This window comes from Pantherophis guttatus, chromosome 11 (genome assembly GCF_059756535.1).
Source record: "Pantherophis guttatus breed Tessera chromosome 11, ASM5975653v1, whole genome shotgun sequence".
Classification (NCBI taxonomy): Eukaryota; Metazoa; Chordata; class Lepidosauria; order Squamata; family Colubridae; genus Pantherophis; species Pantherophis guttatus.
The window spans coordinates 2,858,396-2,884,911 of NC_142073.1; the positions used below are offsets into that span (position 1 = coordinate 2,858,396).

Consider the following 26,516-nt stretch of genomic DNA (forward strand, 5'->3'; position numbering starts at 1 on the left):
AGAAGACCCTATTTTTTTGAACCCTAAAATAAGACTTGGCCTTATTGCCATGCGCTCAAAAGCCCGATTGGGCTTATTATCAGGGGATGTCTTATTTTGGGGGAAACAGGGGATTCACACATCTACATATGTGTGTGTGTATAGGGGAACACTGAATTAATGTGTATGTGCATGTGTGTGTGTAGACACACACACACACAATCTACCTGCCCCCAACTCCAATCCAATCCTCTCCCCCTTACCTGGACTTTCAACTCAACACAGCCCAGCCTAAGCAAGGCAACCTTCAAGCCCCAAGGAGAACGAGGCCTCCTCCTTTTTCCTTCCAGCTGGGAAACGAGCCCACTCCCCCACTAAAGACAAAGGGCAGCCCACCCATTTTCCCTGGAGAGGAAAATCCTCCCCGCCACCCGCAAGGCCTCAAACACCAACCCCACACGCAGCCAGCCAGTCCTGGAAGGAAGACGCCCCTGGCCCTGCCCCAAACGCCCCGGGCGAAGAAGGTGGGAAAGAAGCGGTGGAGAGAGCGAGCCAGGCCGCCCGGCTGGAGCCTGCAGGGAAGCCTCTCCACGAGGCCGGAGCCTCAGCCTCCAGCGGGGCCTTCGCCCGCCGTCCCCGTCCCCCCATGACCGCCATGCGGCCGCCGAGCAGGCCCGCCTCGCCCTGGCCCTGCAGCGAACGAACGGCCGCCCCAGTGAAAGCGCTCCGTGGGGAAGGGGAGGCCCAGCACCACAGAGCCCATCATCCCCCGGCTCCCTTTCCCGCCCGAGAGCGTCGCCGGGCCTCGAAAGGCGCCCGCCAGGCTGCAGGCGCGGGTGAGGCCCGGCCCAACAGCGTGTTCCCGCCCCGGCGGGAGGGCCCTCGGCGGTTTTACCTGAGCGCCGTGGACCGCCATGGCGCCCCGGCCCCTCGCTGAGGGAGAAGGCGGCTGTGGCGGCGGGGCTCAGCCGTCTCCCTCAGCGCCTCACGCGGCGGGCGCCGCCGCCGCCGCCATCTTCTCGCTCGTTCGCTCGCTGCTGGCAAAGGCGTACGGCCGCCACCACACACGGCGGGCGGGCGGGCAGGGGAGGGGCGGCCGCGGCGCCTGCGCACTAGCGGCACGCGCGCTCGCGGCACGCGCTTTGCGCTCCCACAGGCGGGCTCGCCGGCTCGGGGTGAGCCACTCCCCCCCCCTCGCCCCGTCACTCTGCGCATGAGCCTTCCAAACAGATGAGGCCGTGAAAAGAGGGCAACTGCTGGCTGCGCAGGCGCGCGGTGAAGCGTCGGGACGGTACGGTTTGAAGGTGGGGGGGGAGGGAGAGTGTGAGGCGACTTGCGCAAGCGCGGTTCGCCTCCGGAGGCGTTTCCTAGCGTCGGTCATGGATCGGTGAGGGGACCCGGTTTGGGCATCGTGGTGGGAGTTCTTATCTCACGATACCCTGGCCGGAGAGTTGATTTTATTCGTTACGGAAATGAACGTGCGAACGAATGCGAGGGAAAGGATTGGCACGCATCTCCTCAAGGTGGTGGGGAACGGTTGTCCCTACACGCGAGAGGGATGGGACGACGGAGACATGCTTGCGCACGCGCATTTCGGCCATCGCGAGGGGAGAGAGCCGTCTGCGCATGAGCGCTTATTTGAATACATTTTTGTGCTTGATCCGGAGTGGTGAGAGGGGTGTGGCTCCTTGCGCAGGCGCGACGGGGAGATTGATTGGCATTGCGCAGGCGCCGGGCTTTACCCAGAGCACGTGTTGGATGGAGTGATTCCAGGGAAAAGGGTGTTGTCGGAATAGGCCGCCTGAATCGAGAGGCTCGCTACCTTTTTTTTTTTTTTTTGCTAAAACCAACTTTTAGGGTTGAAATGAGGGGTGGTCCTTGGTGCAAACTTTGGTTGTTTTCTTGCAGACATTTCATGACCCAACTGGGTAACATCATCAGTGCTAGTAAGGAGTGAGGTTTGCTTTGGAATTATTTAAATTTCCTACGACATGGCATTACTTTCCTGCAATATTTTATCTCTGGCTTTTCTCTCTACGGCAGGGAAAAATTGCAGTCCCGTTTTGGGACAGCTGAAGAAAACAGGTACTTGGATGTAATCCAGCTGGACCCTTCATATGAAGCCTGGACAATCTTACTCACTTTTACAAAATTACACTTTACATAATTCTTCACTCCCTCCTTTTCAGAACCCTGGTGATGGAAAGCAGCATCCCTGGCCGATCAGCGTGGAACAAAGCCAACTCCTCTTTGGAAACAGTTTATTGTTTGAAATCCAAATTTGGGATTGAACACATAAAAAAATCTGGAGGAAAGAAGATTACATCATTCCAACTTATTATTTATTGAGCAAACCTTGTAAAAATGATCAGCTCCGTTTACAGGAAAGAATAATGTTTCTATACAAATTAGCTCTCAAAGATTGTTGTTTCCCCAATGTTTTTATTTCTAGAGACTACATTGACAGGTTCCTGCAGTTTTTTAGGCAATATTTTCAAAAGTGGCCTTTATCTCCCTTAGGCAGAGAGAGAAGGACTGGCCAAAGTCACCCAACTGCTTTGTGTCTAAGGCAAGACCAAGATTTTTCTGCTGCTCCTCGTTCAGCGCCTTAACCCTTCAAATAAAACCGCTTGTAAGTGTCCAGCTAAGTATTACCTGAACAGGTTATTATTATTCTACTAATAAAGGCTTTCCCAAATTCATGAGAAACGTGCGGTGCCTGGAACAGAGGGATAATCTTACACCCAATCATTTAAACTACATCCAAGTGTTGATACAATCTTCAGGCCAAAGCACAACATTCATGTCATTACAGGTAGGAGGGAAAAATAAACCAGATGTTTCAGGAACCTCTTAGCTGCTGAAAGCAGGATATTTCAATGAAGTACACCAGAACAGTTTCAGAAATCTCAATTCAGTCAAAGGACAGCTGAATGTTACTGCAGCTGACTGCTGGCTGACTGCAATTTGGCAGTTCGAATCTCACCAGGCTCAAAGTTGACTCAGCCTTCAATCCTCCCAAGGTGGATAAAATGAGGAGCCAAATTGTTGGGAGCAAGAGGCTGACTCTGTAAACCGCTTAGAGAGGGCTGTAAAGCACTGTGAAGCAGCATATAAGTCTAAGTGCTATTGTTGGGAAGGAAGGAAGGAAGCCGTGGTGGCGCAGTGGTTAGAAGGCAGTACTGCAGGCTACTTCTGCTGACTGTCGGCTGCCTGCAATTTGGCAGTTCAAATCCCACCAGGCTCAAGGTTGACTCAGCCTTCCATCTTTGCGGGGTGGCTAAAATGAGGAGCCAGATTGTTGGGGGCAAAAGACTGACTCTAAACTGCTTAGAGAGGGCTATAAAAGCACTGTGAAGCGGCATATAAATCTAAGGGCTGTTGCTATCTCATTCTCACTTCTCCGCTTTGGTCAATTTTCCCAAAGTAGGATTTTAATACGGGAAGTGAGTTTTGATGGACAGGCTTTTATTGACACGATTCTACCTTCTAAGAAACCCTGCTTGGCTTTCTCTGAAGATCCCTGACATTCATCTTCCCATTTGTAGACGCTCTCATGATTTCTTCTCACAGACTTTGTGCCCTAACGCTGAGGTTACTCCAAAAACAAGTAACATTTGCTCACCACTCCAAGAAGCAAAGATGGACAACGGAGGAAGTTCTGTAGCCCAAGTCAAGAAGAATAGTTCTGAAGTTTCCAAAACCAATTCTCTGTACAGGTTGTCCTCAACTTACGACAGTGCATTAAGCAACCGTTCCAACGTTCAGATGGGGCTGAAAAAAGTGACTCGCAACCAGTTCTCACACGACCATTGCGGCATCCTCATGATCAAAATTCAGGCACTTGGGGGGGGGGGGGAATATATATTTAGAAAGGTTGCATCCAAGGATCACATGATCATTATTTACAACCTTCCCAGCCAGCTTCTGACAAAAGTCAATAGGGGAAACTGGATTCGCTTAACCACCATAGTGTTTCACTCAACCACCATAGAAAGAAAGGATGTAAAATCAGGTGCAATTCCGCTTTAAGAACTGCCTCGTTGAGCGATGGAAGTTCCAGTTCCAATTGTGGTTTTAAGTATGAGGGCTGCCTGTATCGGGATAAGGACAGGCTTCGATCCAAGCGCAATCCCTCATCTCCCTCGATCCTCGTGGCGTTGCGGCTTGGCCTTTTTCTTTTTGTCGTGCGACCTCGGCCTCAAGACACAGACGCAGGCCGACACGCCGGCGATGGCTTTGGGAAGGTCGCTCCCTTTTTGCCATTGCTTCGTCGTTTTGTCGTAGACCTGAACGTCCCTGGAGAAGACCGTGTTCTCCCAACTGTAGCCGCCCAGGATGTAGATCTTGCCGTCCCAGGTGGCCACACCGGACTCGCTGTTGGCCTGGAGCAAAGGCGCCACTCTCGTCCACTGATTGCATTTGGGGCTGTAGGATTCCACCTCCAGGATGTCAAAGCGTGTCATGGTCTCCAAGTGGTCGTCGCTGCCCCCGATGGAATAGATGTCATCCTGCAAAGTAGACATGCTGTGCCAGCCACGGGCAGTGATCATGGGCCTCCTCTCCTCCCAGGTATCCATCCGATAATCATAGCACAACAGGTTTTTGCGATAGGGACCGATCTGGTAATCGTGGCCTCCCGAAATGTAGACGAGTTCCTCATGGACGGCACCCGCATGGCCGTACGTGAACCTGCGGCAGAAGGAAAAACGAAACAAGACTTTTAAGCGGCCCTTTTAGCAGGCGGAGAGGATGCTTTCAAAAGCCTGTTCAAGATTTAACTGTTTATTCTGGTATTAACAGAGCATGCCTGGCTGTGTTGAGTTACTCACATCTGTGAATGAAATCCTAAAAAGGTAGAGATAAGCAGAGCATAGAGTCAAAACACACCCATTCAAATAGACAAGAATAAAGGTTGGCTGTCGTCTAAAAAGGGGCATGGGGTTTATTTATTTTCGGGATGTGTTTGCTCTTTTGTAACTCTGTTCATTTTTTTATAATTTTAGAATTGTAAGCCAGTCAGAGTCCCTTGGTAGAAATTCATGCTTACGTTATACACTTTTTATTAGTTTATAATATGGCATACAAAGAGAACAGAATAGTAAATAGTAGGGAAGGGAAAAGGGAAATGGACAGTGGGGGAAAGGAAGGGAGAAAAAAAAACATTGATTTCCAACTCAAGTTTGGTGCAGTAGAATAAGGCATTATCATCTGACCTCAACTTTTTATTTTTACATAATAGTATAAACTAGCCATTTCTATAACAACAAATCTATCTAACTGGTAAAACCCAAAATCAAGGTTTCATTTTTTCCCTCACCTCAAGCACAAAATCTAGAAGCGGGTTTCCAAACAGAAATAAAGGTATTTGTATTTTTTTTTCTTTAATCAAAACAGAAACAGATAGAAATTGAATAAATAAACACAAATGAGTCTACTCAGCTAGGAAATTGGATTTTACTCAACATATTGCCAAGTCCAATGGTTGCCCTCTTTAATTGCAAGACTTATATATTTATATCCCGCTTTTAATGGATTTACAAATAACTCAAGGCAGCAAAACACACTTTTTCCTCCTATTTTCAACAACCACGACCCACTGAAGTCGGTTGGGCTGAGAGAGGACGGCAAGGTGGACGCTGGCCTAAGGTCAACCAGCTGACTTTCATGGCTAAAATGGGGCTTGGGATTTTTGAATTTTGCCTTACAGTAGCTCTCTGGATCCAAGAACAAAGAAAGATCCTTCCCTGATTCAGTGTGCAAATCCACGCAATCCGAACTATGTGCCTCAGACTGAATTATTTTGGACCCCCTGGGCACAAGCTTTGGTTGCCCAAGTGCCTTTGGTGATATTTCAGTCGTGATATATAGGTAAGCAACTGGTAATCTTAAGAGCTGGCAGCAACCTCTGGCCTAGTTTCAAGACTGTTTTGCAAGAAAATACCTCTGGGTTGCTTCATGTTAATGCCTCAGGGAGGGAGGGAGGGAGGGAGGGCCGGGATAGAGAATTAAAAATCCAAGAGCAGAAAGGGGGGGAAAAATGTATGTAGGAAACCAGTGGGGTTTCTGATGCTACCAGGTTTTCCCTGATCTTCTCTCCAGCGGCGGCCTCAATCTGGTACTTTCCAGATGAGTCACAACTATAGTCGCCTGAATTAACAAGAGTTGGAAGGGACCTTGGAGGTCTTCTAGTCCAACCCCCTATTTAAGTATGGACCCCTATGCCATGCCGGATAAGTGGCTGACTCTTTCCAGAATGTCTACCACTTTTTTATAATATGGTGACCAAAATTGGATGCAGTGTGGTCTTACTAAGGCTTTATAAAGCAGTGCTAACACTTCACGTGATCTTGATTCTCTCCCTCTGTAAATGCAACCTAGGATTGCGTTGGCTTTTTTGGCTGCTGCCGCACAATGTTGGCTCAGATTTATGTGATCGTCCACTAGAACTCCAAGATCCTTCTCAGAGTTACTGCTATCGAGCCAGGTTTCATCTAATCTAAATTTAGCTTAGATGTCACCCAATCTAAATTTACGTTTCGTGTAAACGTAAATTTAACGTTCCAAGTGACAGTTTCAAACGTAGACCATTCGTAACCAAGTCAATTTGTAGGTGAGATGGGCACCACAGGAAAGAACGAAGACGGAAAGGAAAGGAAAGGAAAGGAAGGAAGGAAGGAAAGAAAGAAAGAAAGAAAGAAAGAAAGAAAGAAAGAAAGAAAGAAAATACCAAAGGAAGGAAGGAAACTGGAAGGAAGAGAGAAAGAAAATACAGAAGGAAGGAAGGAAAGAAAGAAAAAGGAAGAGACAGATAAGAGAAAGAAAATACAGGTGGAAGAAAGGAAAGGAAGAAAGAAAAAAAGAGAAAGAAATAAAGATTTATCATCATCTGCTCCATTTCACCTGGGCAAGCCGGCAACGTAGGACCAGGTGTCCTTCTCGGGGCTGTAGGTCTCAACCGATGACAGGGCTCCATTTTCATTCCTGCCACCCACAGCCACCAGCATGTCTCTGATGGCCCCGAGATAAAAGTCCACTCGCTGTTGCCTCATCGAGGCGAGCTGAGAACGGGAGAGAAAAGCCAAAGGGAAAAAAAAATGTGCCAAGGGTCATCCGTCACAGAAACCAACAATTAAAAACAGTATATTTGTCACAACTTAAAAGCAGGGGAGGAGGACTGGCAAAAAGCAAATGCAAGCTATGAGACCTTTCGCCTGGGTCCTATTTATACACACACACACACACACACACACATTTGCTTGGACCCTGATAGGTTGCTGCAACCAGATATTTGTGCTTTGTTTTGTTTTTTAAAAAAGACCGTTTCTCCAGATCCACAAAAACCATATGGATATAGCAGGGGTCAGCAACCCGTGGCTCTGGAGCCGCATGTGGCTCTTTCATCCCTCTGCTGCGGCTCCCTGTTGCTGGTCGGCTCCACAATTGATAGGACTTTCGGTTAGGACAGGTAGAAGAAAAAAGATGCCACCCTAGGAGACTATGGTGAGGGAACCGGACTTCTGGTCAGCAGAGGAAAAAGGATGCCATGCTAAGAGGAGACTATGATGGGGGAACCAGAATTGAATGGGGGCTTCCGGTTAGGACCTTTGTGGCTCTTCGAGTGTTTAAGGTTGCCGACCCCTGGGATAGACAAACTGGGAACGCAGCGAAAACGAGCCCTATATTTATCACTCTTCTTTGGAAACATTAAAAGTCCCTCCTTGACTTGGATTTTCCCAGAATTCCAAGAGTTGTAGCCCAGGGCATTCTGGGAGTCCAACCTCACAGTTAAGAGAGAACACCAATTTTTATTATTTGGGGTGGCAGAAATCTTGTCCCCTTTGCAGATAGTCTTTGACTTACAACCATTCGTTTAGTGACCGTTAAAAAGTTCCAGCGGCACTGGAAAAAGCGACATGGCTGTTTTTCACACGACCGTTGGCAGCATCCCCATGGTCACGTGATCAGAATTCACACACTTGGCAACCGACTCGTATTTATGACGGTCGCAGAGTCCTTGGGTAACGCGATCCCCTTTGGCAGCCTCTGACAAAGCAAAATCAATGGGGAATTTATCTAACAACATGCTACTAAAAGGCCGTAATTGGGGCAAAACTCACTTAACTTTCTTAGCCGTGGAAATTTTGGGCTCAGTTGTGGTCGTAAGTCGAGGACTTTCTGTATCTCCAAACACACAGAAAGAAAAAAAAAACATCTACCAGAGCTTGAGCCTCACCTTTATCCACTGTTTACACCGAGGATCATACCTATAGAGAAGATTCGAGGCCGCATCCCCACCGTTGTCGCGGGAAAAGCTGCCACCAGCGAGGAAGATAAAGCCTCCAAGAACCGCAACGCAGTGGTGGCTCCGTCTGGCGGGCAGCGGCGTCTCCTTCACCCACTGTCCCGTTTTGGGGTCCAGGAAGCAGGTATCGTCACTCAGCTCCAAGCAATGCTCGGACACTTCTCCTCCGACAAAGAGAAGCTTCTCTTCCTGGGTCCGGAGAACCGTCCTGTTGTTCTGCAGGACAGGCTGAGCAGCCACCTGATTGTGGTAGTTGACCGCCTCTTCGATAAAGTCTTCACAGCGGGTTTCTTTGGGAAGGAGGGAGCAGACAGCCGGCTTGACCCGGTGCAAGAGATCGCTCTTTGGGATCAGAGGGAAATGGATGTTCTCCAAGACTCGGTAGGCCTCCGTTTCCCGCTCAGGGTGCTGCATCAGCCACCGCAGAGCCGCCTGCAGCAAGTCATGTTCACACTCCTCTTGCACGCCCGTACTGCCCAGGTAGCGGCAGAGTTTCTCGACGGGAAGGTTTTGCAGGAAGTCCGGCGTGAGCGAGAGGGTGCCGAAGTTCTTCATGATGAACGCGTCAATGAAGGAGTCCAGGCGCTTGAGGTTGAAGATGGAAGCCAGTTCTTGGAGGTACAAGTAGTTCTCTTCGTCGACCTCGTTTTCCAAGAACTCACAACAGAAATCCACCACCTTCCAGATTTGCAGCAGGTGAGCCGTTTCCAAGATAGAATCGATATTTCCGCTGTTGAGGAACAGGTCGCAGCCGTAGAGGAAGTCCAGGATGGCTTTGAGGCCAAGGCAAGTGGCGCCGAAGAGCTCCACTTCTTTCTGATAAGCTTCTCGCATGCCGATCGTGAACATGGTGTGGAAATAGTCACTGCAGACGGCTAGAACGTTCCGGTGAGCGGGGACTTTCTGCTCCTCCACCACTAAAACCACATCGCAGAAGAGGTTGCGGCGTCTCTGTTCGTTCAGGCTCTGGAGAACGAGGCTGGGGTGGTCAGCACATTTGTACACCTGAAAGGAGGAGAGATTGGATGAGGAAATACGTCCTGCAAATTAGGGGCGAGTCATACTGCAGCTCATAAGTTTGCATGGTGGGTCAAAAAAGGTCAACCTATTTTCCAAAGGCTCCGAAGGAGCAACGGATGGAAACTAACCAAGGAGAGATCCAGAACCTAGAAATAAGGAGAATTTTCCTGACAGTGAGAACAAATAACCAGTGAAACAACTTGCCTCCAGAAGTTGTGGATGCTCCAACACTGGAGGTTTTAAAGAAGAGGACAACCACCTGTCTGAAATGATAAAGGTCTCCTGCTTGAGCAGAGGGTTGGAGTCAATTTTACTACTGGTTCTGTGAGTGTGGCTTGGTGGGCGTGGCATGGCTTGGTGGGCGTGGCAGGGGAAGGATACTGTAAAATCTCCATTCCCACCCCAATCCAGGGGAAGCTTACTGCAAAATCCCCACTTCTTCCCGATCAGCTGGGACTCGGGAGGCAGAGAATAAATGGGGGTGGGGCCAGTCAGAATTTTTACTACCGGTTCTCTGAACTACTCAAAATTTCCGCTACCGGTTCTCCAGAACTGGTCAGAACCTGCTGAAACCCACCTCTGGTTGGCGTAGAAGACCTCCAAGGTCCCTTCTAACTCTGATATTCTAATATCCAGATATTCAAAAGACAGAAGTGTGAGACAAGCGCTCGGAGAAAAGAAAGCAAGATGCTGAGGGATCTGGCTTGAATAAAGAACAGATTATCATTTCTAGATCTTGCTGCACTTCAAGATCTAGAAACGGCCAACCGATGCTTATTAGCAGGAACAATGATCTCCTTGGAAACGTTTGATTCCAAAAGAGGCTGACCTTAAGTTTTGCAACGTACGGGTTAGTCCTTGACTTATGACCACTTCAGGTGGTTAAGTGAATCTCACCTGATTTCACATCCTTTTTTTTTTGCCACTGCATTCATTAGGTGAATGATGGGTCATCAAGCAAATCCAGCTTTCTCAATAGGTTTTTGGGCCACAAAGATGTTATATTAGTTTATCAGAATATAAAATACAAAGAAAATAAAAATAATAGGAAACTAAGGACGGGAAAAAGAAAAGGTGTGGGATTTAAAAAAGGGGGGGGGAGGGAAGGTTTGGACTTCCAACTCTCTCTGGCCCAGTAGAAGATAACAACACTACATTCTCAACTTAATTTTTACACAATAATCTATACTAGCTTTTTACTTTTACACAATATATACTTATGTATGTATGTATATATTGTGTAAAAGTAAAAAACTAGTACATATTGTGTAAAAGTTTCTTAAAAAGTAAAAAGAATATTTTACTTTTTAAAAAAGACTTTTTAAGAAACTTTTACACAATGTATACTAGCTTTTTACTTTTATACTCTCTCTCTCTCTCTCTCTCTCTCTCTCTCTCTCTCTCTCTATCTATCTATATATATGTAGTGAGTATACAGCTTGTATAACTGTAAATGTGCTGTCCCCTCAAAATAACACAACGCACAGCCATTAATGTCTAAACTGGTGGCAACTTTTTAATTAATTTACTTTTTAATATATACAATCTTTTTACTTTTTAAAAAACGTTTACACAATCATATGTACTAGCTTTTTACTTTTACTATAAAACTATATATATTGAGAGAGTATTTACTTTTTAAAAAACTTTTACGCAAAGATATATACTAGCCATAAAAACTATATGAATGCATTACCACCCAGGGCAAAGCAGCAAAGCAAGGGGCAGAAAGAGAGATTGATTAATGGAATAAAAACCCTTAAAATGCCATGATCTTCCCCAACCTGGTGCTCTCAAAACACACTGAGATTGGGACCCCCGAGAAAAGGCGATAAAGGAAATAAAAGTAACCAGACCTTTGAAGATTGGCTGATCTTGGGCGGTCGAGAAAATCTGACTTGCCTGGGGCTCTCCATCAAGGCAGTATCTTGCGATTCTGGGGAGGGTTAAAAAAACAAAATTGGGCGAATGGAAAACAGTCTCAGACTTGCAAAGACCCCAAATTCTTAGCTAAAAGAAACAAGCAAGTTTTAGACATTGGCCCGTGGGCACCAGCCAGCAGAGCTTCTTGTGGTTTTACTTCTGAGTAGATCCACAGAAAATCGCCCTGCAAGCCTTGTTTTGAACAGGGGGAGGATGTCTACTCAACCAGGGGATTTATTCTCTCCGTTACCAAGGGTTGGTATCTTAAATCTGAACCCAAAGGGTAAGAAATTTGGTTGCTGGTAGGCAGAGAAGAAGGAAAAACTGCCAAAAAGCAATTTTTGTTTTTCATTTGAAAGTGTTTCTTGGACGCTGGAGGGAAATCAAGAAATGATGAGGAATGGCAAACTTGCTAAGAGCACGTGATTTAATCATGCTTTGCTAAACAAGCTAGTGTACCATGGTGTGTGTTTGCGTGTGCGTTTGTTGTGTGTTTGTTGTCTGTCTTGGAGACAGTGCTGACTCTTCAACAACTGCCTGGATCCAGCCCTGTGCTTTTTTTTTTTTTTAATTATTTTTAAACATAAAACAACCATCATCCATTACAATTACAGAAAGTGTGTCGATCGGTTACAATTCTTTTGTGCTTAATCCCATATCCAAAATTTACAGGTTATTTAATTCCTCTTATTTAACAATTTATTCTATCCCTTTGTGCTATTATTCTCATATAACAATCATTTAACAATGGCTTGTCTCCCATAAAAAAAATCGCTTCATATATTTTATCATTACATTTATTTCATGTTTCATACTTCATTTCCATGCTTTATTGTCTAGCCATTGATAAAATAAATCCCGTATCATATAATTTATTTATTTATTTTATTTATATGCTGCCCTATCTCCGCAGGACTCGGGGCGGCTCACAACAATAAAACATCCGAATAAAAACGTATTAAAATACATGTTAAACCCCCCCCCCCAGTCCAGGCTGAACAATATTGTTTATCTTCCTGTTCTCTAATTTCAAATGTCAGTTTACTCATTTCAGCACATTCCATCACTTTCTTAAGCCCTTTTCTTGACAAGAGCCTTGGTAGTACAGGGGTTTAAGGTACCCTGTTATTAAGCTTATTAAGACCAGCTGCCTGCAATTACTGCAGGGTTCGAATCTCGCCAACGCTCAAGGTTGACTCAGCCTTCCATCCTTTCTAAGGTAGGTAAATTGAGGACCCAGTTTGTGGGGGCAATAAGCAGACTTTGTATAAATATACAAAAGGATGAAGGCTATTGCTGAGCACATTGTAAGCCGCCCTGAGTCTCCGGAGAAGGGCGGCATATAAACCAAATTAAAAAAAAAAAAAAAAGATTTCTGCCTGCTATGCCATTGCCTTCTTCCTAGGGCCAAGTTAGAGTGACTGGCCCGAGATCACCCAGAAGGCTTTGTGCCTAAGGCAGGACTAGAACTCCCAATCTCCCACTTTCTAGCCCTGGTGCCTTCACCGCTGCACGGAACAGCCTCTCTGCTACGCGAGAATCCATAAACCATGGTTTGCAGACTGCAGCAAGCAAACCACAGTTTGGTCTACGCCGGGGTCCAAAGGCGGGGTCCAGACCTCAGCTTCTGCTGCCTGGGTGCCCCCCCCCCAAAAAAAAGCCCCAGCCAAGGAGGAACCTGCGGCGAAGAAGAGCCAGCAATGAGGACCGCGGGAGTTTCCCATCATGCCTCAGCGCCAGCATCCCTGGACTTCGCGGCCAGCCGGAGATGCTGCTGCCGCTGCCGCTGCTCTTCTTACCTCTCTCCCCGCGGGCTACCCTGGTTCCCCTCCGCTCCTTCGGCAGCCCAGGCTCTCAACCAGGAACTGGCAGGCCGGAGTGGCAGCGGAGGTAGCCAATGAGAGCAAAAAAGGGGCCTGGCTGGCTAAACGAGGGAGGTGGGACTTGTCCGGGCTCCGCTGCGGTGCAAAGGAGAAGCGACGAGGGTTGGGGTTTTTTTTTTTTTTTTTTTGCAAGGGTTTGAGTGGCAGGGGCTTCCCGTGCGCCCCCTCCTCGCTATTAGCATTCCTCTCAGGCGGCTGGGAAGGGGAAGAAGCCCCCCCCTCCAAGGACCGCCTCTGTTTGCTGCCCTGACAAAGAAGAGAGTTTGGGGTGGGGGGGAAAGACTGGAGAAAAACTCGCTTCGGGGGTCTGGAGAAGTTTCCCACCCGACCTCGGATGTTGTTCCTCCGTTGCAACTAAATTGCAGGTTCCGCAAAACACCAGATTTGCAACATCGATGCTTTTTGATGCTCCTGAGTTGTGCCTCGGCTTCCATTAGAAGTTAAATCAAACCAAGACAAAGTTTTGGGTTTGTTTTACGGTTCTGAACCGGCCCAGCTCAAAACTCAGGACAGTCCAGTGGATAGATGGATTTGACATCCATTGGACCAAGCACTTCTTGATTAGGACAGCCCTGGTTATACCGAGATTGTGGACTACAAGACCAGGGTTTTTTTTTTTAAAAAAAAAGGGGGGGGGGATCCTGTGAAGAATGAAATGACAAACACTTCTGTTTTCTTGCTGGGAAAACTGCACCGTTGTATCAGTCGTTTTTACTTTTTAAAAGATTTTCCTGGACTTCTAGGCCTACCCCCTTTCTGAATCCTCCAGCCCTAAAACTTCTGCAAAATTTAAAGACAGCAATACCGTATTTTCGAAATGCCAGACAGAGACAGGATCTGTTTCCCGATCTTTGCGATTACCCAAGTAATCAAACTTGACTCTTTTAATTTATTAAACCGCAGCCTCGGGGTGTTTGAGGAGATTTCTGTCCTCCAGCCTCCATTTGCTTTTGTTACTTTTTAACACACCCAAAAACATATTTTTTTTCCAGGCCAGCAGAGGGAGATAACTGCACCTGAAATAGATCTGAAAGAATTCAATTTCCACATTCAAAGGATAATTGCCCCAGGGAGAGTGTCTAATTCAAGCGATAACTGAAGTCTGCCCTAGTTCTTAGACCAGAGGTTTGCAAGGATGAGTGGGAAGAAAAAAAAATGAAAGAAAAAAATCTATGAATTGTATGCTCAAGTGTTTCTTCTTAAACCGAAAGACTGACTTCTCATTGTCAAGACCCCCAAATCTCACAGGACTTCCAAGATTTGGTGATTTTGGAATCATTTATTTATTTTTCTGTTCTCATTTGCAGTGTTGTCTAAGTGATTGCTTGGAAGTACACAAGGAAAAACCTTCCAAAGACTCTGGATTCCCACGGCATACTAAGATGTATCACACTCCTTGATTTAATCTTTCATCCAACCCAACTGTCAAAAACCCTAAGGTGCTTTTTTCAAGAGGCAACTGGACTTTCTGGTTTTTCTTTGAAGAGGTCTCACTTCTCATCCAAGAAGCTTCTTCAGCTTCTTTTTTCACAGGTAAAGAAGCTTCTTGGATGAGATGCGAGACCTCTTCAAAGGAAAACCAGTAAGTCCAGTTGCCTCTTGAAAAAAAACATCTTTGGGACAACCATGACCTGGAGGACTGAGAATCTCCATAGACATTTGTCAAAACCCTGTTTGCAGGCAGGAATGGACATTTCTATAATAAAGATATAAATATGGTGGCAGCCATGAAAGCCAGACCGATGTCATGAGCACGGAAACAGCAGAAATGCAGATCTTGCTATGTACGTGCTCGAATTAGACATTTAATTTTTTTTTTACTGTTTTAATACTTTTAACTGCTTTTATAGACCGATTTAGAAGCAATATATCCAGGGGACCTAAGATCTCCACTCCTCAGTAGGGAAAAAAAAAATCCGGGGCCAGGTAAATGATTTAACAGTAATTGTTAAGGAGTTAGAGTCTTACTGCTTCATAATTAATTTAAAAAAAAACAAACAAACCAACTTTAAGATTACAGGCTTTGGTTCAAAAGCTAACTCGGTTTGTAACGAAGTGGAGTTTGCCCTAAAAAAACTTTCTCTGCGGATTTCCGGGTCTCTCTGCTGCCACCTAGTGGCCGCCCAGAGTTTCAAGCGCAGATCCAGTTGCTGAGCTTCCCCTCCCTTCCCACCTAAAGCCCTTCTCCTCTCGGCTCGGGTTGCAAACGGGATGGTGGGGGGGCGGTTGCTACGGCAACCCCTGCGCCGCATCCAAAGGGCGGGCGGGCGGGCAGGGAGGCAGGCAGGCAATCCATCCCCTCCTTTCCTCCCCCTTAACGGACCCATTCCTCCACATCATCTTGTATAGGTAGCTCTCTAGCTGGCTCTCCCCCACCCACGGTTACCCACCCACCCACTCGGGCTCGCAGACACTCCCTTACACACACACAAAGCCCAGGCGCGCACCAAGCTCTACAAATTCCAGAGGAAGCCCAGCAGTGAATTGCATTCTCGGTTGCACCGCCTATATAGGGATTGTCTCCCTTTTGCTGGGAAGGAGAGGAAGACCTGCGAGGGGGCGGGTAGCAAAGACCCCTGAGCTGGAAAGAAGGGGCGTCAAGAGGACGCGGGGGTAGGGAGGGGAGGAGACGGCCCAGCAAGCCCTGCTCTTCCTCCTCCTCTTCCTCCTCCTCCTCCTCCTCGGATCAGGGACCAATAAAGCCGCTGCAGAGCAGGGCGTCCGGCAGAGAAAGGGTTAAGCCGGATCCGCTCGGACCGATCCCTTCCCCGGCGAGGCTGCGGGACCGACTGCAGCAAGCAGAAGGACTGGGCGGCCGCCTCCCCCGCAGCCCCAGCTTCAGCCTCCGCTCAGCCCTTCGGATGCTTTCCAAGCCTGCTCTCTTAAGGGCACGAGCCGGAGGTCCCTTTCGCTCTTCTCTCGCCGCGCGGCTGGCTCTCCTTTACGGCCGCCTGGTCTTGAATCCCGGGAGCGCCTCTTAAAAGAGCGGCGATGGCCACCAAGATCGACAAAGAAGCCTGCCGAAGGGCCTACAACCTGGTGAGGGATGACAGCACGGGAGTGAACTGGTAAGGAGCCCAGCCGAGGAGGGGGTCGCAGCTCACCCGGGGGAGGCGGCGGGGAGCGAAAGGGACGGAGAGCCGGGAAGAGGATCTTATCATTCAGGGTCTTTCAACGGGATTCGCTTTGCTTTTGTGGAAGGGGGTGGGGGTGGGGGGTTTGTTAAGGATGCCTGCCTTCCCGGGTTAGCAGGATAATGGGCGTTGGAACCCATGATGCTTTTCTTCCCGAGTTAGCACAAGGGGGGGAGGATAATGGGCATTGGAACCCATAATACTTGTCTTGCCAAGCTAGCACAAAGGGAAGATGATGGGCATTGGGAACCCATGACGCCTGTCTTTCCCCGAGCTAGCAGTAGGGGGAGGATGATGGGCATTGGAACCCATGACGCCTGCCTTCCTGCTCCTGCTGATGTTATCCATTCAGTCAGGTCCAACTCTTGGTCATTCTAAGGGCCAGGTCTTTCCACCTCTTCCAATCTTGCAATGGTTTCTTTGAGTGCCTGTCTTTCCAGGCTACCACAACAGGGGGAGGATGATGGGCCTTGGAACCCATTGGAAGCCACGCCTATCTTCCCAAGCTAACACAAAAGGGGTTGATGGGCCTTGGAACCCATTGTGAGGTCCTCAGGGGAGGGGTAAGGTTTCTTCTATGTTGGCTAAGCTGGCAGTTGGTTCTCCTCTCTTGCTTGAAGCCCAAACCGTTTTGAGTTGCAAGGAAGGACTTCACCTTATCATTAAGAGTTCTTGCAAAACGCATTTGGTTATGACATCATCTCCCTTTGGGAGCCACCAGGCTCCTTCTTCTAAGCTTCTGGGGCAGGTGGGAACTGGGCCATCTCACTCTGCAAAAACCTGGGTGGGTCTGGCTGGGGAGGTACAAGGCTTCTGAAATCTTAGCGACGAACCATCTGAATAATTTCTTCTTCTTCTTTTCTAATTTCTTCTTCTCCTCCTCCTCCTCCTCCTCCTCCTCCTCCTCCTCCTCCTCCTTTCTTTTCTTCTCCTCCTCCTTCTCCTTCTTCTCCTCTTTCTCCTCCTCCTTCTTTTCTCCTCCTCCTCCATCTTCTTTCTCCTTCTCTTCCTCCCCCTCCCCCTTTATTCTCCTCCTTCTCTTCCTTCCCCCTTTCCCAAAGGGTGACATTTAAGTACGACGGCTCCACCATCATCCCAGGACACAACGGGGCGGATTACGAAGAATTTATACGTCAGTGTACAGGTGAGTCCTTTTTCGCTCTCCTCCACCGACCCACGTTCCTCGTGTTGCCAAGGGGGAAGGAAGGAAAGGCCAAACAGCCTCGAAATGTGCTTTTTTAACACTCCCCAACACCCCCTTTCCTCCCCCCCAAAAAAAAACCTTTGAAAAGCCCTGAACGGTAATGATGTCATCCATCTCCCAGGCCTTTTGTTGGGCGATTCTCAGTCCTCCCTTCAAAGAAAGACGCAGATGGTTCAGGGGTGCTTTCATTCCTTTCAACCAGAGCCCAAATTCTAGCCAGTTGTCCAGGAATTCTTTCTCTTGCTCGGTCTGTCCATGGTGACCTTTGAAACTTGTTTTAATTCACACCCAAATGCAGGCTTTTCTCCAACACCGGCAATCTCTTGCAAGCCACGTTAAGGAACACGCAAAGGGCTGGCGTTGTGTTATTTTGGCTGGAAGAGGATTCAGTAACAGTAACAGAGTTGGAAGGGACTTTGGAGGTCATCTAATCTAACCCCCTGGTCATGCAGGAGACCTATACTAAGGGATTCGAACTGCCGACCTTCCTGATCGACAAGCTCAGCATCTTAGTCACTGAGCCATCTAGCCAGGCCATTTCGCTTTAGGCTGGCAGAAATTCTCTCTGTCTCTCACGACCCAGCATGTCTGAACACGGACGCACAGCTAAAGGGCCAATGGAGGGCTGCCTACCGATGTTCAAACATTCTTGGGCGCAGACAGAAAAGACAGATCAAGAAAACCAAATCTTCACCAGCACAAAGTAGCATTTATCCACCTTCACCCAAGCAAAGGTCTGGGTTGACATGTTTGTGACGTCACTTCCAAGCGATTGCAAACCTTGTAACCTTCATATTTACTTACTTACTTAACTTCTCTGGTTTCTAGAGTGGCCCATTTTGGCATGAATTAAAGCCAAAAGAAAAAAAAAGAAAAAAAGAAAACCCAATCTTTTTGGGAGAAACTGTGAAAGGGGTTGTTAGAGACATGGATAGAAATAGAATAACAGAGTTGGAAGGGATCTAGTCCAGGGGTCAGCAACCTAGTCCAGAGCCGCATGTGGCTCTTTCAACCCACTGCTGCGGCTCCCTGTCACTCAAAATATGTGTCACAACCGCCAATGTGCAACACCCGCTGGCACACGATTTATTGAGCCTTTCAACCCCCGGTAGGCCAACCATGGATAAATCCAAGAAAAGAAAAGTTTCAGAAGAAAACAGAACATTTAATTCAACTACCTATGCTAGTTTTGTGTCTGCTCAAGAAATAGTCAGGCACGGGAAGGGTTTTGTGGCTCCCGGTGTTTTCTTTTCTGTGGGAAAGGGGTCCAAATGGCTCTTTGAGTGTTTACGGTTGCAGACCCCTGTTCTAGTCCAACCTCCTGCCTAGGCAGGAAACCCTACACCACTTCAGACAAATGGTTATCCAACCTCTTCTTAAAAACTTCCACTGTTGGAGCATTTGCAACTTCTGGAGGCAAGTTGTTCCACGGGTTAATTGTTCTCACTGTCAGGAAATTTCTCCTTAGTCATAGAGCCGTCTGAATAGGTTGTTTATGGACACCTCTGAGCCCAAAGTCTATAGCAGGGTTTCTCAACCTTGACCATGTTAAGGTGTATGGACTTCTAATTCCCAGAATTCCCCAGCCAGCCATGAATTAAAGCAAAGAAGAAGGTGTGTGTGGGAGGCGGGGGGAGGGGGGGAGAAACCATTTGGGCTTTCAGGAGAAATCGTGAAAGTTAGAGAGATGGCTGTCATAAATGCATATTTATTTATTTATTTATTTATTTATTTATTCATTCATTCATTCATTCATTCATTCATTCATTCATTCATTCATTTAGAATAGCCTTCATACTTTTGTATATACCTGCTTAGTAGGGCTTTCAACACCCCCCCCCCAAAGCGGTGTTGTTTTTTATACAAAGTCAGCTTATTGCCCCCACAAACCGGGTCCTCATTTTACCTACCTCGAAAGGATGGAAGGCTGAGTCAACCTTGAGCCTGGTGAGATTCAAACTTGCAGTAATTGCAGGCAGCTGGTGTTACTTAACAGTGCTTTAGTCTGCTGCGCCACCAAGGCTCTTGAATGGGTTGTTCTTTTTTTTTTTTTTTGTAAATAAATTTCAAAGCCTCCACTCCCTCCTTTCTTTTCTTCCGTCCTGCTTTCTTTTGCTTTCAGCTCACAGAAGAAAGCTTGCAGCAGGAAACATCATGAAACAGTTCATGTCTTGGCTTTTCATCTTCTGTGCCTGCCACCCTGTGTTTTCCTCTTTCATGTTTTACTTTTAAAGGGCCAGCCTGGAAACCGAGGCAAAGTACGGGCGGGTGGGTGGATGGGTGGGGGAGGGAGGGAGGGAGGAAGAGGAGTCCTTATGGTAATGATTGTGGTTGAGGTTCTCTGTTGACAAGCCATTCCTGTCTGTCTGCAAATCATTTCTCTCCCCCCCCCTCCCTTTTGCGTTTTGCCTTTGCAAAGAAAAATAAAAAATAAATCAATTTCTTCGGGCTGCAGGACAGATGCCATCTTGTTAGCTTTTTTTCCTTCTGCTGCTGCCGCCCCTGCTGCTTCCAATTTCCGGTTTGCTTGGGATTCTGATTTAATTTTGCACAAAGGAAAGTTCCTGGGTTTTTTTTATTTTTATTTTTATTTTTGGGGGCCTCTCTCTGGCGATCCTAGTTGTTTCCCTGAATACACACACCATGTACATGCATACAAATCATGCCTGGCGCATCTCTTCTTCTATGTACTTCCTTTTTTTCAGCTTTTGGCTTAAGTTCTTTTAGGTTTGAGGCAGGGGTGAAACCCCGCCATCGCTACCGATTCTCCAAACCACCTGCCACAATCGCTACCGGATCACCCGATCCGGTCTGAACCAGGAGGATTTCACTCCTGATTTGAGGATGTTCTAGAGCCGAGTTTCTCAAATTTGGCCATGTTAAGATGGGTGAACTTCAACTCTCAGAATGCTGGCTGGAGAATTCTGGGAGTTGGAGTCCACATACCTTAACATGGTCAAGGTTGAGAAATCCCGCTGTAGACTTTGAGTCAGAGGTATCCAGAGGAAACGGTTAAAAGAAGTAAAAATGCCGGCCATGACCATATAATCAAAACTCTGCTCCTTTTTTGTACCTGCATTGTGACGTAATGGTGTGCAAAGCCCCAGATGTTCATGACAAGTCTTTAAAAAATAAGTAGCAGCAACAGACAAAACCACCAATCTTAGAGAGTACCAAGAACCCCACAATTCAACCCCGAGCTACAAATATTCTCTACTATAAGTAGCAGAATGGCAGATGGGATATAATCCTCAGCCACCAGAAAACTCATAGGAGTTTTCTTACCAGTGAAGATTTGTTTTGGATGCAGCTGGATGAAAGCAGGAGGAGAACAACAATGGAAATTAGGTTATTTATTTGCCAATCTGATGACCAATTTGATAGGTCGAATTTTGCTTCGCCTGCCATCCCAGTTCATTCCTTTATGTATATTTATTTCTCAAGATGACATTCGGTTGTTTGGCTTCATCCGGTTCACCACTGGAGACACCATGAGCAAGCGAGTCAAGTTTGCACTGATCACCTGGATAGGGGAGAACGTCAGTGGCCTTCAGAGAGCTAAAACAGGGACCGATAAGACCCTCGTGAAAGAAGTTGTACAGGTAAGTGGAGGTGTTCAAGTCAATATTTCTGGTCCCAGCAAGAAGGTTTTTTTTTTTTTGGTGAAGCTGTTCAGGAAGACAGGAGAAATGAAGGGTTGTTGTTGCTCTCTGAGCTTGCTTGTTTTCTTGCAGACATTCCATTACCCAACTAGGTAATGTCATCAGTGCTGGAAGAGAGTGGAATTTGAAAGGAGGAGGAGGAGGAGGAGGAGGAGAGAAAGGAGGAGGAGAAGGACTGTGGAGTCCTTGGTATTCTCTGAGGTTGGTGGTTTTCTTGCAAACGTTTCATTACCAAACTAAGTAACATCATCAGTGCTAGAAGGGAGTGGGGCTTGCTCTCAGTTTATAGCAAACCCCACTCCTTTCTAGCACTGATGATGTTACCTAGTTTGGTAATTAAACGTTTACAAGAAAACCACCAAGCTCAGAGAACACCAAGGACTCCTCATTTCAACCCTGAGCTACAAATACTTTCCTTTACTGAGACAGGAGAAAGTGTTAATATGAGACATCCTTGGTTATACCTTGAGATTTGATTTCTAAGATCCTCTTTTTTATGCGGATCAAGGCACTTCGTTCGAGCACCCTCAATTACATATTATGGGTCTACTAGTTGGGAGCCAGAGTCCATAAACTGAGAAGATGCCAAGTTTCCTAACCTTGGACTTACATCCGAAGTAAAGCGGTCATCATCTTCTAGAAGTGTTAGGACTTCAACTTCCATTAGCCCAGCTGTTGTAACCTGTTAACAAGGGGTTGTAGCAGTTGCAGTCAAAAGAATTTGACTGAATGCATTTGATCTACACCAGTGATTCTGAACTGCTTTGCGTTCTTGTCCTTCCGTTGAAATGAGGAAGCCAACATCTAAAGGAAAATGCCCTCCAAGACATTAAAATGGCTAATTTAGATGTTCTGATGCTTCTGTGACGGTAAGGTTGAAAGAAGCTCTGAAGGACGCATGGCTACTACACTACAAATAATCTTCAGTTTCTTTGTTCCACCCAAGAGGCTGAATCAAACGTTCGCAGAGATGTTTGTTGTGGTTCTCCTTGGACTCCGCCTTTTGTGTTGTGTTTAGCCATTCAGGTTGTCAAGGCCCACCCCCCCCACCCCCCCACCCCCAGCTTCCTGGCCTCAAACAAATGGATGTATTTGTTTGTGGGGCTCATGCGCTCTAGAAGGAGCACAGAGATGGTCATTCATCCCCAGGCCATCTCCAAGGTCAAAATGGGATGGCAAAATCAAGTGGGGGAGACTGAAAAGTCCTTGTTTGTCTTAGGGATGGAAATTTAAGAGGATCCAGAAAAACGGTTTCAGCGGGAAACAGACAGAAAGGAAGCTCGCTCGTGTATTTCAAGAGGCTCGTCAGCTTTAAGAAGCGCTCAAAATCTGTGAGCTATTGTACTGACCACACCTGCTCCATTTCCTGGCTGGAAAAAGAGAGGAGAAGTTTCCCAAACTTGGGACCTTCTACCTGTGTTGAATTACAGGGGGTTTTCCAACAATGACCGGTCACTGTTCAAAGCTCTGATGGACTTACCTGGATGTACTTATGACCCAGATTTAAAGTTATGGTGGTCACCACCACCACCACCCCCCAGTCCCGTAACTGCACTTCAAGTGGTCGGCAATACCCTGTTATTTTACAATGGTTTTGCTGAAAACTGGCATTGATATCTTGTGAAGGAATTCGCAGAGCAACCCTAGAGTAGCAAGGGTGTGCACATGAAAGCGACTGAGAGTAGTTGCGAATAAATACAACCAACACAGAGATACACTGAGTTGTGTTTACTTTTAGGAAATAGTAATAAGGCACAGTCCAATAAACAGTCCAGGTCATACACAGATAAAGCAGTAGATAGTAAAACAATAGTCCAGGGATATTCCAATAACAAAGTCTTCTTACCAGTCGTCGTAGTCATACACAATAAACAGTTGCAAACAGTAGCAAACACAGCAAAGAGCAATAATGATCAGCAAAGAGCAATAATGGTCAGCAAAGAGAAACAAACCATGTTTCAACCTCCCTCTTAAGGAGATTGGCTACAGAGCTAACCAATCAGGACACAGTATGATGCAATACAGCAGTCTTAAAGCTATATTGAGGGTTTATATATTGCCAACCCAACAAGTTATCATTTCCTAACACGTCTGATTTTGGGCAAAACCATGCCCCTGGTGTGAAGCGTTAGTTCGCTTAACAACCATGTTCCTCGCTTTAACAACTGCCACAAAGAAAATAGTAAAATCAGGTTGGTTGTGTAATCGTTTACAACCGTCGTGAGTTACGACCGTGATGGGCAGGCTCCATTACAGTCACAAATTGAGGCTTTATCGGCAACAGCTCTTATCATGGACATGGCTGACGCTGGAAGTTCAAATCCAAGACCTCTGAAGGACCTCATATATGCTAACATTTTGGGAAGTAACTTTTTTTCTATGTTTTCTCATACCTCTCTGCCGCTCTCTCGATTACGATGTGATTACTGCTTGGTTAGGTCCATGCAGTAACGGTTTCAGATGAATGTTAGAATGGGGAGGCATTACTGCAGGGGTGAAATCCAGGAGGTTCCTACAGGTTCTGGAGAACCAGTAGCGGAAATTTTGAGCAGTTCGGAGAACCGGCAAATGCCACCTCTGGCTGGCCCCAGAGTGGGGTGGGAATGGAGATTTTGCAATATCCTTCCCCCAGGAGTGGGGCAGGAATGGGGATTTTGCAATATCCTTCCCCTGCCACGCCCACCAAGCCACACCACACCCACCAAGCCACGCCCACAGAACCAGTAGTAAAAAAATTTGGATTTCACCACTGCATTATTGGCAGTGGAAAACTACCCAAAAGTCGTGAAAGAGTTTCTCTGGGAGCATTGTTTTTGGAAATCTTTCCATTCCTGTTTCAAAACCTGGCTAGGTGGCTCAGTGGCTAAGATGCTCAGCTTGTCAATCAGAAAGGTCGGTGGTCCGAATCCCTAGTGTAGGTCTCCTGCGTGAGCAGGGGGTTGGACTAGATAACCTCCAAGGTCCCTTCCAACTCTGTTACTGTTATAAAAGTGCCCAGGCCATCATCTTATTCAGCCCTACATCCTAGTGATGAGGACATTTATCTTATCCGATTCCCATCCTTCGCTAAACAAACATTACATTTTTATTTATTTTTTTTGTCTCCTGCAGAATTTCGCCAAAGAGTTTGTGATCAGCGATCACAAGGAACTGGATGAAGATTACATCAAGGGTGAATTGAAGAAAGCTGGAGGGGCGAATTATGACGCTCAGGCAGAATAAACCCGGAAGAGGAACACACCGTGCCTCCTGCAGCCACCTGAATAGATGTGCCACCCAAGGAGGCGGGAAAGCACAATTTATCTGTGAAAACAAAACTGGAAGATAATTTGAGGCAAGTGTGAGAACGAAGCTGCTTCATTTAAGGCTCCTCGGAAGCCTGTTCCTATCTCCAGAAGTGGACCTCAGTTTTTTTCTCCCCCGTTTCATCCACCAAACCAGCTCCTTCTCGTGTGTTTTTTTTTTCTTCTCTCTCTCTCTCTAAGTTCTTCTTTTAACCGCTGTCTTTCTCATTTTAACAAATATTATGTAGGTACCTGGCTCCATAAGAAATTGGCCATTAAGTCACGGTGTTGGCTGAAGGCTTCTTGAGAGCTTTAGATCTTTCCATGAAGTTCGGTCGGTCTAGATAGAACAGAGGTCTTCAAACTTGGCAGCTTTAAGACTTGTGGACGTCAACTCCCAGAATTCTCCAGCCAGCAATAGCAATGCTGGCTGGAGAATTCTGGAAGTTGACGCCCACAAGTCTTAAAGCTGCCAAGTTTGAAGACCTCTGGTCTAGAAAGTCTCCAAGGATGAACCACGAATTCATTCTTGACAGCTGTCTTCCCTCACTGACCAACAAAAGGGCTTACAACGTGCACAATGAGTTACGCCGCCCACGAATCGCATGCTTTCTTCTGAAAGTCATCTCTGGTGGGTTTGGATGAGATTTGCAATCTTCTCCACGCCACTGGAGGGTTTTTACTTCTAGGTGGTTTAAAAAAAAGAGAAAAAAAAGCACAAAATTGCTGTTTCCCCTCGCCCCCAAATAATAATAGTAGCCAAAGGGCTGTGACCTGAGACCTCCCCAAGGCTAAACACAGCTCTCTAAAGTTACTACAGGGTCAAGACTGTTAATGGGGTAGAAGGAAGAAGGTGAAATACAGGGTGAATTATGAGACGGGTGGTATTTGATTCACTGAAATGAAATGCTATTTAAATCGGGCCAGCCTCTTTGGCCAGGCACCAGTTAGTAGTAGAAGGGTGAGCACTGATCTACTATTCAAAACCAGATGTGGGCCTTGATTGAAACAAGTCATGCATTTGCGGGACATAAAAGTTCCTTTATTCCACATAAGCAAACTTATTTACTCAGAGCTCTGTTTCCAGAAGGTTTGGTTCTTCAGTTAGGTATGTGCCAGATTGTGGGGTGTTGGTTTTTTTTGTTTTTTTGTTTTTACCATTGTGCTTAAAAATAATTTCCGTATGCCCAATGGAACTTTGTCACAAAAAGCTGTGCGGAGCGTTGCAGCCTCCAGTTACAATTGTGTGTACATTTCCCTAGGAGTAAGAAGCGTTGCACACACAATGGGATTTCTAAACATGCGTGTGTGGGTGGAGGGGATTTGGGGTGAGTAGTGAATGTGTTTGTTTGCAGCCCCTGCAAATCCACGCATGCTGACGTCACTAAAGGTCGAAGAGAAGCTGAAATATTTGGCATTAAACAGCCATCGAGGGGAAACATAATCTTCTATTTCGGTTTTTTTATGGAATACGAAGGAATATAATTTGCCTTAAAAGAACAGCTTGGTTTTGCATCATATGATCTTTCTCTTTCTTTCTTTTCTTTCTTTTCTTTCTTTCTTTCTTTCTTTCTTTCTTTCTTTCTTTCTTTCTTTCTTTCTTTCTTTTTCTTTCTTTCTTTCCCTCCCTCCCTCCTTTCTCTTTCTTTCTCTTTCTTTTTCTTTTTTTCTTTTTCTTTGTTTTGAAAACATTGCTGTAAAGACCAGTAAATAAGGGAGAAAACAAAATGTCCCTTTTCTGATTGTACTGTTTTGTACCGTCATTGTTCTTTTTTTATTATTATTGTTATTATTATTTCTGCCTTTGTACCCTGAATGTGTAAGATGATTGCTGGTGAGACTTGTAAAACAATTATATAGCAGACCTGGGTTGCATCCTTGTGAAATGTTAATGCTGTTTGCTTCGACGGGGAATTGGAATGGGAATTGTGTGCGAACTCCTCTATTCTTTCATTGGTGGTTAAGAGTATTGGATTGTCAAATCATGGACTGTGTGCCCACCTTACATTTCAACCAGTCTTTTGGTTGGGGGGCTGGGGGCAAGAGATGGGTCCAGTCTGAAGAACATCAAGTCTAAAGAAAAGACAACTTACGGGAAATCTCAGCCATCTTCAGGAACATA

At 46.4% G+C, this 26,516-nt stretch overlaps 3 protein-coding genes across 7 annotated transcripts in view; 1 reads left to right on the forward strand and 2 right to left on the reverse strand.

The window, feature by feature from the left end:
- USP10 (ubiquitin specific peptidase 10) overlaps positions 1 to 1,249 on the reverse strand; it is a 28,385-nt gene extending 27,136 nt beyond the window's left edge. Inside the window, exon 1 of one of the 4 annotated variants that reach the window (XM_060682485.2) lies at positions 875 to 1,249. In XM_060682485.2, the coding sequence (XP_060538468.2) occupies positions 875 to 895 (21 nt within the window). In that variant the 5' untranslated portion in view covers positions 896 to 1,249. The remainder of the gene's footprint in view (positions 1 to 874) is intronic. The other 3 variants (XM_060682486.2, XM_060682484.2, XM_060682483.2) reach the window with 3 other exon arrangements.
- Positions 1,250 to 2,223: 974 nt separating this feature from the next.
- On the reverse strand, positions 2,224 to 13,126 carry KLHL36 (kelch like family member 36). 2 transcript variants are annotated; one of them, XM_034426550.3, is made up of 5 exons: positions 13,027 to 13,126; positions 11,161 to 11,240; positions 8,216 to 9,289; positions 6,883 to 7,040; positions 2,224 to 4,671 (listed from the first exon to the last, which is right to left on the reverse strand). In XM_034426550.3, the coding sequence occupies exons 2-5, from the start codon at positions 11,218 to 11,220 to the stop codon at positions 4,116 to 4,118; spliced, it is 1,848 nt and encodes a 615-aa protein (XP_034282441.2). In that variant the 5' UTR covers positions 11,221 to 11,240; positions 13,027 to 13,126; the 3' UTR covers positions 2,224 to 4,115. The 2 variants fall into 2 exon arrangements, with proteins under 2 accessions (XP_034282441.2, XP_060538470.2); XM_060682487.2 differs by having other exon boundaries at positions 12,906 to 13,056.
- Positions 13,127 to 13,620: 494 nt separating this feature from the next.
- COTL1 (coactosin like F-actin binding protein 1) lies at positions 13,621 to 26,269 on the forward strand. Its single transcript, XM_034426544.3, has 4 exons — positions 13,621 to 16,178; positions 17,306 to 17,388; positions 20,893 to 21,050; positions 24,222 to 26,269. Exons 1-4 carry the CDS (start codon positions 16,102 to 16,104, stop codon positions 24,330 to 24,332), a joined length of 429 nt encoding a protein of 142 aa, XP_034282435.1. The 5' UTR covers positions 13,621 to 16,101; the 3' UTR covers positions 24,333 to 26,269.
- The last annotated feature ends 247 nt before the right edge of the window (positions 26,270 to 26,516 follow it).

What these genes read in the sequence shown, in the direction of transcription:
- KLHL36 (XM_060682487.2), bottom strand. Translation starts at nt 12,954, where the DNA reads ATGATGGGAAACTCCCGCGGTCCTCATTGCTGGCTCTTCTTCGCCGCA. An exon ending in AGATCAGCCAATCTTCAAAG is followed by an intron (nt 9,290 to 11,160) that starts GTCTGGTTACTT and finishes TCCTCCTTTCAG; the next exon opens with GTGTACAAATGTGCTGACCA. An exon ending in GGTGTAAACAGTGGATAAAG is followed by an intron (nt 7,041 to 8,215) that starts GTGAGGCTCAAG and finishes TCCCGTTCTCAG; the next exon opens with CTCGCCTCGATGAGGCAACA.
- COTL1 (XM_034426544.3), top strand. Translation starts at nt 16,102, where the DNA reads ATGGCCACCAAGATCGACAAAGAAGCCTGCCGAAGGGCCTACAACCTG. An exon ending in GACAGCACGGGAGTGAACTG is followed by an intron (nt 16,179 to 17,305) that starts GTAAGGAGCCCA and finishes CCTTTCCCAAAG; the next exon opens with GGTGACATTTAAGTACGACG. An exon ending in TCGTGAAAGAAGTTGTACAG is followed by an intron (nt 21,051 to 24,221) that starts GTAAGTGGAGGT and finishes TGTCTCCTGCAG; the next exon opens with AATTTCGCCAAAGAGTTTGT.